The following is a 12,896-nucleotide window of genomic DNA, read 5'->3' as shown; positions in this document are numbered from 1 at the left end:
TGGGTGACTCTATTAGTTACCTATTGCTGCATAACAAACTACCTCAAAACTTAGTGGCTACAAGTAACAATCATTTACTTTGCCCATAAATCTGGGCTTTGGGCACGGCTCTGTGAGATCAACTCATTTCTGTTCCATATGGTGTTGGATGGGGGCTGTTCCACTAGGGGCTGGAGGATCCAATTTCTAAATGACTCGAGAGGCTGGCAAGATGGTGTTGGCTATCAGTTGAAATCTCAGCTAGGGCCTAGTTCCACTCCACAGGCTGTTTCAGTTTGCTGTCAATTGAAGGCTGAGTTGTTGTAAGGGTGAGCATCCAGAGATAGGATAGTTTGGGTCTGGAAACCAGCAGTCACTTCTACTACATTCTATTGGTCAACCACAAAGTCCAGATTCAAGGAGATTTGGAGCAATGTTTGAAACCTCCACAGCAAACTTGACCATGTGGATGGTCTGAGCGGATAGAAGTAAGAATATACTTCCTAGCACTGGGAATATGGGAAGCAATGGATTGGGGAGCCAGGATATTGAGACAAGATTAGAAGAGTAATGAAATCCAAGGCCGAACTGCTGTAAAGGCTGGCTCCAAAGAGGGAGGCTCCAGGAGGCTGGGTATTTGGCAGCCAGTTAAGCAGATGTATAGACAAAGCCAGGCAGAGCTTGACACGGACTCACGGAAGCTGAAGATCTGTGTAAGGTCACATGTCAGTGATCTGGCTGAGAGGATCAGAAATCCAGGAGTTCAAGTGACGTGACTGAAGCAGACAAGACAACTAGAACGAAGAAACAAGTGTAAGAAAATAAGGCAATGCCAGAGAGGAAGGCAAAAATATAAGTCCAGATCTAAGAAATACGTAAGAATCAGAATGAAGCAAGGCCAAGGAGGTAGGAGAACAGACAAGACTTCAACCCCAAGGCAGGGTGTAGAATGAACGTCTACACCACATCCATTTGGCTGGGCTGCTGTGAGATCTCAAGGTACCTCTGCTGAGTGTTGACAAGATGGGTCAGGAGTCAATGAAGTGACAATAATGTCAATATACAGGCAGACAAAAACACTAAACACAGGAACTAGTTATGTCAATTCAGGTTTTATTGAAGTTGCTTCTGAATATTCTATTTCATCCTTAGTCTTCCCTATTTGATTTGCTTTAGTGTACAAGAACCTTTCTTCACTTATCAGATCCTTTGCCATGAAAGAGCACCAATTAACTTATCAGTATCAAACTAATTCCCTTATGACAGTGAAGAAAATCTGTGAAAGGTTTGTAGAATCCATGTATTAAAACACCAGGATCCCCTCATCAAGTGAGCCAAAGCTTCCTTACATATCTGCAGGCCTACAACATTTCACTTTACCAACAAGATTAAAGTAACGAAGAGCAGACACAATTTTCTTGCTCCTCCAGTCTGAAAGTGTGGATTTCTTGCATTACAGTTGAAACAACAACAACACACACACACAGAAAAAAACCAGAAGCTGGAAGGAAAATAAGTCACTGATAGATTAAATTACAATTTTTTCTTTTTTTTTTTTAATAGAAGCACCACTTAAACAGTTTTCCCCTATGCCTAGACTTTAGACAGCTATTAAAAACATAGGCAAAATAACATGTATAATAGAAAGTAATAAAAATAAATATTTGAGGGCCTACTGTAGTAGACAATTTACACATTTCATTTAATCCTCACAATATTGTGAGGGAATTATAATCATTGTACAAACAAGGAAGTAGGCTCAGAAGGGTGAAATGACTGGGGCCCCAGATCACACAGGTGACTGGGCTGGGATTTATGTTCAAGTCTATGCCTCCACAGCCTATGCTCTGTTATGCTGCTCTGGCTCTCAAAAGCCTAACTTTTGAGATTCTTATCATTATAGCTCCATCTTCTAAATTTACACTTTTAAGTCTGCATAACTACTGAATAATAAAAACATAAAATTATTCTTAATCTACTTGCTAAAACAGGAGGTTGCAAGGAATATTAGAAGACTCTTCAAGTACTCGAACATTTCATACCTAAAACTATGGTTGTTCTAATTCACTGATGACGACAGCTAGTAATTCAAGTAACACATAGGTAATTGGCTCCTTTTCTTGTTGTCACCATCTGTCAATCTCAAAGGAATGAAGGCAAAAAAAGGACAAATTCCTATTGTGAAATCTGACTGCACATTAAATTTACAGTATGCACTTACTGGAAAGACCAAAGAGGTTTTGGTTTTAAAATCTTACCACCAGTGTTTCGTTTGCTTCTTAATAGCACTTTTTTTTTTTTTTTTTTTTTTTTTTGAGTATCTAATTCTGGTGGAGATGGCAGGGCCCACTGGGGGATGGTTTTATTGATACATATGTGGAGTGTGCTGGAACTATCTATGATGTCTAAGAGGGTAACTTGTAACACTCCACAGAATGGGGTCATAAAATTCCAGTAGAAACGGATCTACTTTATGGATAACTAATTTAAAAAGCCTGAACCTACCTATGCAAGCTGGATGTCTAATAATCTTTGTCTGCTGGGGACACATTTGCATGTTCATTACAGAACTGCTGGATCTTAAATGATTAAAGATAACATCTAGTTGTTCCTTATTCAAGTTCTCACTGAAATGTAGTTTACTAGTTTCAGACATTTTGAGTCCGGTCCTAAAAAAACGTCTTCATGCTTAAGAAGCTGAAAGGGGGGAGATGAGCTCATCACTAAGGCCTCTTCTAACATTAAAATCTCCGTAACTGACCTCCTTTCTAAAGTTCGATTGATAGGTCATTCACTTGCTCCTTTATTGAACAAATCTTTACAGAACACCAGCCATAAGCAAGACTGAAAAAAATAAAAAATAAACATATAAACAAATAAACAGCTAGATGTTAATATATGTAATATAAGGCAGATACAAAAACTGGAAAATAAAGCATGAGAGGTAGTGATTTGTGAGTACCAAATTAAAAAAAAAATCAGCATTAACTAAATGAAATGAGAAATCGTAGGAACCTAACATTTTTGTCCTGAACCCCTGCATAATCTAATAAAGGATGATGGCAAATTTTACAAAGTGGAAGATTTAGGGGCTAGTGGAGAGAAAAGCTGTAGGTAAATTACCTACACAGACTGATTTGGGTCACTAGCTATTGGTGCTGCCTTGGTTTCCCTGAAATGATTATATACCTAGGGAGGCTGAAAATAATTGTAAGGTAACCCAGGAAAGCACAAGGTTTCTTGGTCATATTTGCTTGAAAGGAACCTGGTATCTTGAATTTCTTGATACTCCCTGCCTTCCAAGTCTTGCCTGGGCCTTAATTAGCCCTTGTAAATGGGTCAATGAGTGTGAATATACCTGGCGGGGGCTACAAGGACAAAAGATGGCTAAAAGGAAAATAGTAAAAAGGGGAAGTCCTAAAAATCTAGGTGTATAAAAACCAACCCAAATGATCTAAATTCATGTAACCTAAAGCTTTATCATCTAAGTACCCAGATGTTGAACCAATCCCAACCATCTCCTTTCCCCATGAAATACAAGATTCCTGTTGTAGGGACCATTAGAAAGAAACATTCAGTTGAAAATACATAAACATATACTCATTTCCACTTTTAAAAAGATTTTCAATTGACAGTCATCAGAGTACCAATTTTAAAATAATTTTCTTAAACATATTTGGACAAAGGCCATAGGATCACTTGTCACATTGTTCAAATGCCCAATGGCAAGACTTCTGATGAGACCAAATAGGTCACATTCATCAGCAGAGTATCTTAGAAATAAAGCCAATATGACTAAATCCAAAACAGATTACATGAAGTACCTCATGTACAATACGAACCTAGTTTAATAAATAAAGGAAACACAGGTGGCTGTACTCTGGGAGAACATTCAGTTCTTCATGGCCCATTCATAGTCTTCTCTGAGACTCCACTGCCACTTCCACCCTGGCAAGTCTAATGGTTCGGCCGTGAAGCTTGTAGCCATCTTGCCTTACTAATGCCACGGTGCCAGGCTGTACCCCAACACCTGCTGGCACATGACAGATGAGTTCATGCTCATGAGGGTCATATTTGTCACCAATGGGTGTCATCTTCTCTAGGCCATGTTTGGCAAATACACTTTTCAGCTTTGCTTCTAAAAGTGATAACCCTCGGAAGATCTTCTCCAAAGTGAGCTTCTGGTCCCCAGACTCTGTTTCTTCAGAAATGTACTCTGTAGTCTTCTCCAAAATGTCTGCCACTTCTACCAAGTCCTTACAGAAACTCTGAATTCCTAGAGAAACCAGACACTTTTATTGTTTGTGAAGAAAAATCACTTTGCTCCTAGGGGAGGAGTATGGGGAATGCCTAGGGGAGTGGCGAGTATACTGGATACCCCAGGAAGTGGGAAGACTGACACACAGGACCCAGGGATCGTCATCAATGATTACCACCTTAATCCAACTGACAAATCAGGGTTTCTCTTGGAAGGCATATGACTGGGAAGCCTATTAGGAAAAGGGGAAGACGGTTAGAACCTAAGGACTAGGTAAGGCTGAATGCAGGATGTCAGAAACCCGTGCTTTAAAAACTCGATCATTAGGTGCCTGGGTGGTTCAGCTGGTTGAGCAACTGCCATCAGCTTAGGTCATGATCCTAAGCTGGGTCCAGGATTGGGTCCCACATTGGGCTCCCTGCTCAGCTGGGGGTCTGCTTCTCCCTCTGACCTTCCCCCTTCTCATGCTTGCTCTCATTCTCCCTCTCTAATAAATACATAAAATCTTAAAAAAAAAAAAAAAAAAAACGGGATCATTGTTTCTTGTATTTTTATGGCTATTCACTTTTAGTACTGACTTATGTACAGTTTTGAAAATTCTTGTATGTCTTAATTTTGCTAAGACATGCACTCTCAATAGGGATAAGATATTGGTATTTCATGGGGTAGGGGGCAGTAATACAGAAGTTAGTTGAGAACACCATGCTAAGGGAGATTCAGGAAGGTTTATTCTTGAGGACTGGTTCAACCGGGGTAGGGAAGTAATATGCTCCATAGAGGAGGTGAGTCTCCAACTGCCTGCTCCAAAGTTACACATATATGTACATACATATACTTGCTGGAGATGGGCCACAAAACTTCTAAAATCTTTTTAGTTTTATGAACTGTTCTAAAAGTAAACTCAATTGTTGAGTAATCTCATTACTCCCAATGTAGCATCTTGATTGTTCTTACAGAAATGTTAAGAATGTCATCATTATAGATATCGATGGTAACAGCAAAGCCCTGGTGGGAACTAGTGAACGATGAAGGACTTTGTTCATCTGGTTTTAATCCAGGGACAGTTTTTAAAAAAAGATTTTATTTATTCATGGTAGGGGGGGAGTGCACCCATGAGTGGGATGAGGGACAGAGGGAGAAGGAGAAGCAGACTCCCTGCTAAGCAGGAAGCCTGATGTGGGGTCTGATCCCAGGACCACGGGATCATGACCTGAGCCGAAGTCAGTCACTTAACTGATTCTGGGCACCCCAATCCAAGGACAGTTTTAAGGCTATGCATCAAAATAGGGAGCCACCTTAACTGTATTCAGAGGTAAAAAGGAAGATCATCCACAGGGAGGCAATAAAAGAGATGACAGAGAAGAAATTTCCTAGACTGGCTGCCTAGATTCTGGAAGGAACAACTGACAGAGGTAGGAATTTCTATCTTTAACTTCTGGGTGACAGAGTCCATTTATAGCATCTTGAGCAAACAAGTGTAATAGGATTCAAATTAGTCTAATAATAATGTACATAATGGATTTGGGGTGCCAGGGCATGACAGATGGGCAGGAAGAGAAGATATCAGAAGAAACAGAAGAACCAAGTGAAGGAATGCTGGTATAATGTGAGAGAGATCTGGTGTGGGAGAGGAGGTCAAGGAGAAGAAAGAGCAAAACCAGCAGGCATCTCCAGGGAACCAGACCTGGTGTGAACGAAGTTCCACGAGATACCTTCCCCACCTCTACTGGGGATGGTGGCCATAAATATTAATGGCTATTAATGAAATCAGCTGAAAAAGTAGAAAAGATTTGCTTCAGGCTTGAGAAGTATGCTGATTAGATCAAAACTCCACCCAAGAGACAAGAATGTCTCATAAAGATCAACCAGGGAGTACTAAAGACAGATTCTCCTGGCTACTAAAAGAAGACATATACTCCAACAGAATTTTGAAAGCGGCAGGCTTCTGGGCAGACTTGTACATTGCCATGGTACAAAGAACCCTGACTTCTGTCCAGTCAAGTTGTATGAATTTGGGTAAAAAGAAGCTCAGGTTCTCTTGCTTGTATAGTGAGTGGTTCAGTCTCTGATTCTACTCTAATTACTGTTACTTCAATAGGAAGTAGGTGTCTGAGCCATTTCTTGGGAGTGGGGTGGGGGAGAATCTTTATGACCTGTTTAAGAGTAGATGAGTTACTGAGACAAAACCTTCCCTGGAAGGAGAGTCATCATGCTATATTACATATTAATTAAATAATAAAAGCTTTCTGTTTTTTTTTCTAACCCCATGCTCCCTGACCAATCTTCAATTTTTCAAAGTATTACTGGCCACTAAAAAGAAATGACTCAAGCAAATGACTTAAGTGGCATACTGCTAGACACATTTTGCTCTCTAAATGAATAAATTAAATTATCAAATTATTTTTGAGCTTAGCTAGTATTCTGTTCCTGGGAACCTTATCGATTCTTGAGGGAACTGATATAAGTGATATAACCCATCAAAGCCTGACTTCTAATAAGCCAATTTACCCTGCTCCCCTCAAGCAGGAAAGTCTTTCCCAGGTACCAAGTTGGTTTACTTGCTACACAATTCCTTGTAGCTCAAAGGTTAGCAAACTTTTCCTATTAAGAGCCATATAGTAAATATTTTAGGTTTTGTGAGATGAGGCAAAAATCAAGGATCTTATGCAGGTGATTATTTCTACAAATTTTTATTTTTACTTACTTACTTAATTAATTTAAAGATTTATTTATTTATTTACTTGACAGAGATCATAAGTAGGCAGAGAGGCAGGCAGAGAGAGAGGATGAAGCAGGCTTCCCGCGCTGAGCAGAGTGCCGGATTTGGGGCTGGATCCCAGGACCCTGGGATCATGACCAGGCCAAAGGCAGAGGCTTTAACCCACTGAGCCACCCAGGCACTCCAATTTCTACAAATTTTTAATATAAAATTCAAAGCTGTTTATGGACTTACACATAGGCTGTAGTTTGCAAAGCTCTGTCCTGACGGTTGGAAATAAGACATTAAAACTTGGATGAAACATCAGTAATACAATTTGGGGGTCAGTACTTAGCTGATATTGTAGCCCTGAAACGTGGTATGTCTAGCACTGAATGCAAAGCAGAAGGCTACGCCAAAGCACTGGGGCTGGACAGGACAGGAATGAAGTGAATTCTATGCACAAACAGCAGATAAAATCCAGAGAACAGGGACTAGTGTGACATGGGGGAAAGAATAATAGACTGGGGGTCAGGAGCTAACGGACTTACATCTCTATCTGTCACCAATTAACTTTTTCCAGCTCATTTGTAAAAGAAGACTGGACTACATACAATCCAAGGGCTACTGAAGCCCCTTCATTCTATGTGCAATGAAAGTATAATCCTCTTAACGAAACTGTGAGTAAGGCGAGTAATCACAGATCTGCCTTCTACCCTTCAATCTATTACTAACATTTACATGAAGACATTTGGAACGAGTTGTTGTGTGTTCAGAGAACTATCTGTGAAAGACTTTATTTTTATTATTTTTTTTAAATGTGTGGACTTCAAATGTATTTATATATTTAAGATTTTATTTTTAAGTAATCTCTACACCCAACGTGTGGCTCAAATACTTAACTAGAGATCAAGTTTCATGGTCCACTGACTAAGCCAGCCTGAAAGACTTCAAAGATTGAAAGACCAAGAAGATTATTCAGTCATCATTGAAAAAACAGATATGATCTAGTACAACTTCCAGAATTACCTGTTCCCATATGGTCTGGGGCTTTGTCTTTGAGTTATTTGCTAACTTATTAAGTTGTAAACACTGTTAGTATTGCAAGTGATTTTTGTCCACAGTAGTGAAAACTGTCTGGTGGAGACACAGTTGATTACTGCACTATGGTTACATACTAGTTTGCTGTACGAAGCAAATTTTAGTATTCCTAATTGCCCATGCGTCTCGCTCTTTGGATTTTCCTCTGAACATCTTAATGATTCACTTGTTTTTTAATGAGTTAAACAGAATTGGCTGCGTAAGCACTAGAATGTTAAGTGTACGTGCTTGAAAAATTAAGTAACAAAAGTTTTGTCAAAACAAAGGCAAGTATTATTTTAGTAAATAGTTCACTTGGCAACATTCCCAATAAAAATCTCACAAGACATATGGCAAGAGTGGAAGGGCAGAGTAGGATTGGTTTAGGACCTAGATGTGTTTTTTACTATGTTCAGTTTGTAAGGATACTGTCAGTATCCTTAAACTAAAAGGTATTTTTTTTTCTTGAGAGAAAGAGAAAGAGAGAACACACCTGCACAAAAGGAGGGGAGGGGCAGAGGGAAAGAGAGAATCCCAAGCAGGCACCATGCCCAGTGCAGATCCCAACATGGGGCTCAACCTCCCAATGAAGATCATGACCAGAGCCAAAATCAAGAGTCTCATGCTTAACCAAATGAGCCACCCAGATGCCCCAAACTAAAAGGTAGTTTAATTTTTATCATGAATAAATCTCTCACCAAATATCTTGGCATCTTCTACACATCTCTGGGTTCGCCGCCTTATGTTTTCACCATCGGCTACCGCTCTCTGGTATCTCATCTGACACCAAAAGCAAAGTCAAAATGATCAGAAAATACATGCTTGCTAGTGGAAAAGAATTTTTTCTAAAAAGATTTTATTTATTTATTTGAGAAAGAATGAGAGAGAGAGAGAGAGAAAACACTCATGAGAGGGGGAAGGGTCAGAGGGAGAAGGAGACTCCCCGCTGAGCAGGGAGCCCGATGAGACACTGGATCCTGGAACTCCAGGATCATGACCTGAGCTGAAGGCAGTTGCTTAACCAACTGAGCCACCCACATTCCCAAGAAACGTTTTTCCTTACTTTACAAACTTCAACCTTGTGATAGGTTTTTATAAAAAAAAAAAAAAAAAATGAGGAGCCGCAGGAATCTTAGATCAGCTACTAGAAATCCCGCATCAAAGCAGGAACCTACTTTGTAGAGCAACCCCGATAGGCTGTCATTTAGCTTCCTACTCTGAAGACTTAACAAGGTGTTTTCAAGCTCATTATCTTGAGAGAAAGCTTCCTTTTTCACAGGCAGCCAATAATGCCACCCTCTTTCTTCCATTGAACTGAACTCCAGGACAACAAACAATAAGTTTTAAAAGTGTGTCTTCTATTAGAAGGCAGTTAGTTTAGCTCCTTTAATCTTTTCCTCTTTCATTCTTATAATCCTTGATTCCTTTAATTGCCTTCACAAGACATGCTTTCCTACCTCCTTACCATTCTGGGTAGTCTCAACACGTGTCTGTCAACCCTGGTAGGCAGAGTATGCCAGATGTAGTCTGACTAGCAGAGAACAGTGATAAGAGACACATTCATTCAACAAATATCTACAGAGCTTTTACTACATGCCAGGCCCTGGGCCTCCTCTGAAGCTACTACAACATTAGGTATGTAAGTACTGTGACAGCATGTTTTTAACGATGATAGACTACTTTGCCTAATAATACCTAGCAGGAGAGTAGAGATGGGGTGAGAGGTAAAGAGCCCACGAGAGGAAATTTAATTAAAAAAAAAAACAAAAACAAAAAAAAAAACAGACACAAAAACTGTGTGGATATATCAACCAGAGAGGGGATGTGAGGAACAGACAAAATCTACTCACTGTTAAGTCCTGGACTTCCTTCTCCAGTTTCACAGCTTTAAGCTTTAAGGCTCGTTCTGCAAGAGAGGGCCCAAGCTCATCGGGAGGGTCCTCAGAACTGCAGGCCTCACCAGCAGTTCTCTGGGTGGCAGTGCTGAAAGGACGCGGCCATCCCCTAAAGTGAGAGGGAGGGGGCACATGAAGAAATGCCATCACACAGAGCCAAACTGCTCGTGGTCACAGTAACACCACCAACACTTATAAAATATAAAGTTACTAAGTGTCAGACACCACTGTCAGGTTTTATGTAAATGATCTTTTCATCTCACAGTGTGTGAGAGAAATTATATTATCAATTTTTCTTTTAAAGATTTTATTGATTTATTTGAGACAGAACACGAGTGGTGGGAAGGGGCAGAGGGAGAGGGAGAAGGAGCAGGACGCCAGGACCCTGAGATCATGACCTGACCGGTAGGCAGACACTTAACCAACTGAGCCGCCCAGGTTTCCCTATCATCTCAATTTTATAAATGAGAAAACTGAAGCTCAGAGAGGCTTATGACTGGCATAGGACCACACAATCAGTATTGTGTTGAATCAGGATACTGAACACAAGGCAGCAGAAATAGCTAGAAGTGGGGACGCAAAAGTCAGCAAGAGAAAACCGAGTTCTTATGCCCAGAACCAGCAGGGCAATATCAGAAGTGGGAAATCAAAACACAAAGCCATATATTTCTGATTCAATCCTTCATTTTACACATGGGGAAAATGAAGCCCAGTAAAGGGACTGTGTCAAACTGGAGTCAGGCCTAGAATTCTAAAGCTTTCTTGACCACAAGCTCCTAAGTTAGGCTCTTATGAAAGAGCACCTGTGTTAAGAGAAATCCTGACTTGGGAACTCACGTCTGTGTAAAATCAAGTCGGTTAAACACTTATAAAACACTATACGTTCCAGGCTATGAACTATAAACAGGTGAATAAAATGGATCTTTGTATTCAAACATGTTTGTAATCCAGAATTTCATACAGCTCAAATGTCTGACGTATAGTTGTTTACAAAGGAAGAACTTTAGAGCAGGGCCTACTTTACAAATCTTGGACTGTAGCAGATCTCACTCCTTCAAGGAAGTTTCCATTACTCTTTCTGGATTCTCATAACTTGAAGTAAAATCAACAAAATCAATCTGTGAGTACAAAAGGTCTTTAAAACAAATAATTTACTCATATGAACCGGCATACATCGAAGAGCAGTCATTGAGGTGACATCCATGCAAAGATTTAAAAGGGGTAAAAAATGTTTGCTTTTTGCAAGGGAGAGGGAACAGTCAGTAGAAAGCTATCGGCAAGATGACTTTTACGTCCTAGACTTTCCAGGCCAGCCCTGAACGCAGTTATTACAATCTGGTTTCAGACTGTAAAAGGTTCCACATTTCTGGTTCACAAAATTTGGTCACCATAGATTTGGGGCAAATCACACAGGGTGAAATACCTCCTTCCTCCTCAACGAACAAACTACATTTATTCAACTGAAAGTAGGTCATAATACTCCCACGGGCCAGTTTAAAGAGAAAACGGCCAAAGCCCAAGTCTGAAGCGGAGAGTTGAGGCTGATCCCTTCAATTCCTTCTGCTCCAGAACTGGAGTGAGGGGAAATTTTATCAGAAGCTAACTTTTTTCTTCTAGTCACTTCCCTACATCACAAACTGCCAAAAAGACTTTTAAGCCCGAAACCCAGAATTCAACAGAATTCAATCTCGCACCCAGGTGCTAGGGTAGGGTGCTAGGTCAAGTGTGTAAAGATTAAAAGGTGGCAAACAGTTTTGCGAGATTCCCGGATTCCCCGCAGCTTAATTTACACTTCAGAAGTCCAACCTTACCCACCCCACAGTTCACTCATTTTTATTCTTTCTGAGGAACACACAGTCAAACACGGAGTCGCCCTGAGGATAATTAACGTTGTTCACTAATTAAAAGAGCCGATTCTAGAGCCCTGAATTTGGAAAAGTTACTGAACTTTCTTAAACCTCAGTTATCTCGATTGAACCGGAGAAAAAAAAGAACTACCCATAAAGTTCTACAGTCGGCATGATAAGTAAACAAAAAAAGGTGCCGCAGCCGATGGTGAAGAGCAGCAAATGCAACTTCACAGACTCAGGTGGAAGAGCCGTTTGGAGACCAAGTCGACCGCCCTCCTTTTACCGAGAGGTAAAGTGAAGCCGAGATAATGTGGAAGGAACTGGCCTAGGGTCACACAGGGAGTCGGCGGGGAGAATTCAATGTTAACTGCAGACACCCCAGACGGAGGAAAAGGGGCCCGGAGATGTACATCCCCAATTCAGTCGATGCTCGGGGCTCAAGAGTTCCCACCTCCAAGGAACGTGATCTCGGCTCTTTCTTGGCCTGGCAAGGAAACGCAGCTGTGTGCCTCAGTTTCCTTATCTGTAAAATGGGGCCGTGAGTGCCGAATCGGACAGCTGAGAGGTCTGGTGAGTCATCTCGCGCCCTCCAGCCCACAACCGCCCTTCCAGCTTGCTTGTCTCGCACTACCCTCAACCCGCGACCCGCGGCCTGCCTCGCTCACCTGCCTTCGGACGCGGCACTCGAGGCCAGAAGGCGTTGCACCAGCCGCCGGACCGCCCATACGGACCGCGCGGCCATATTCCCGATCTCGGCGGACGGAGGCAGCGCACGCGCAATTGCTCCAAATGACGAGATGCGCGAGATACCACGCTTCCCGGCAGCCTTCGCGGGCGCTCCCATTCCAGGACCCCGAACCTGTACGCCACACTTCCGGTTGTCCCTGGCGCGCGCGGTGCTCGTGCCTATCTGGTGTCCCCGACGAAATGCGACACTTCCGGTCCCCAGCGAGTTGGGTGCGCCGGGCGGGTTCCTGTGGCGGGAGTTAGGCTCCGCGAAATCCGCGGTCACCAGAGGGGATCGCAGCTGTACCCTCAAGTAGGTTACGTGAAATCGTAAACAATAAGTGAATGCAAACGCGACTTAAAGTCAAAATATGACCGGTGTTTAACTAGGGCCGCGGTGCCGCGGAAGC

At 41.7% G+C, this 12,896-nt stretch overlaps 1 protein-coding gene across 1 annotated transcript; it reads right to left on the bottom strand.

Moving 5' to 3' along the window:
* Nucleotides 1–1,072: 1,072 nt before the first annotated feature.
* GRPEL2 (GrpE like 2, mitochondrial) lies at nucleotides 1,073–12,696 on the bottom strand. Its single transcript, XM_059417129.1, has 4 exons — nucleotides 12,426–12,696; nucleotides 9,866–10,019; nucleotides 8,714–8,795; nucleotides 1,073–4,255 (listed from the first exon to the last, which is right to left on the bottom strand). The coding sequence occupies exons 1-4, from the start codon at nucleotides 12,602–12,604 to the stop codon at nucleotides 3,891–3,893; spliced, it is 780 nt and encodes a 259-aa protein (XP_059273112.1). The 5' UTR covers nucleotides 12,605–12,696; the 3' UTR covers nucleotides 1,073–3,890.
* Between the last annotated feature and the right edge of the window lie 200 nt (nucleotides 12,697–12,896).

The sequence above is a fragment of the Mustela nigripes genome, chromosome 12 (assembly GCF_022355385.1).
Source record: "Mustela nigripes isolate SB6536 chromosome 12, MUSNIG.SB6536, whole genome shotgun sequence".
Classification (NCBI taxonomy): Eukaryota; Metazoa; Chordata; class Mammalia; order Carnivora; family Mustelidae; genus Mustela; species Mustela nigripes.
This window is presented reverse-complemented; position numbering and strand designations above follow the sequence as displayed.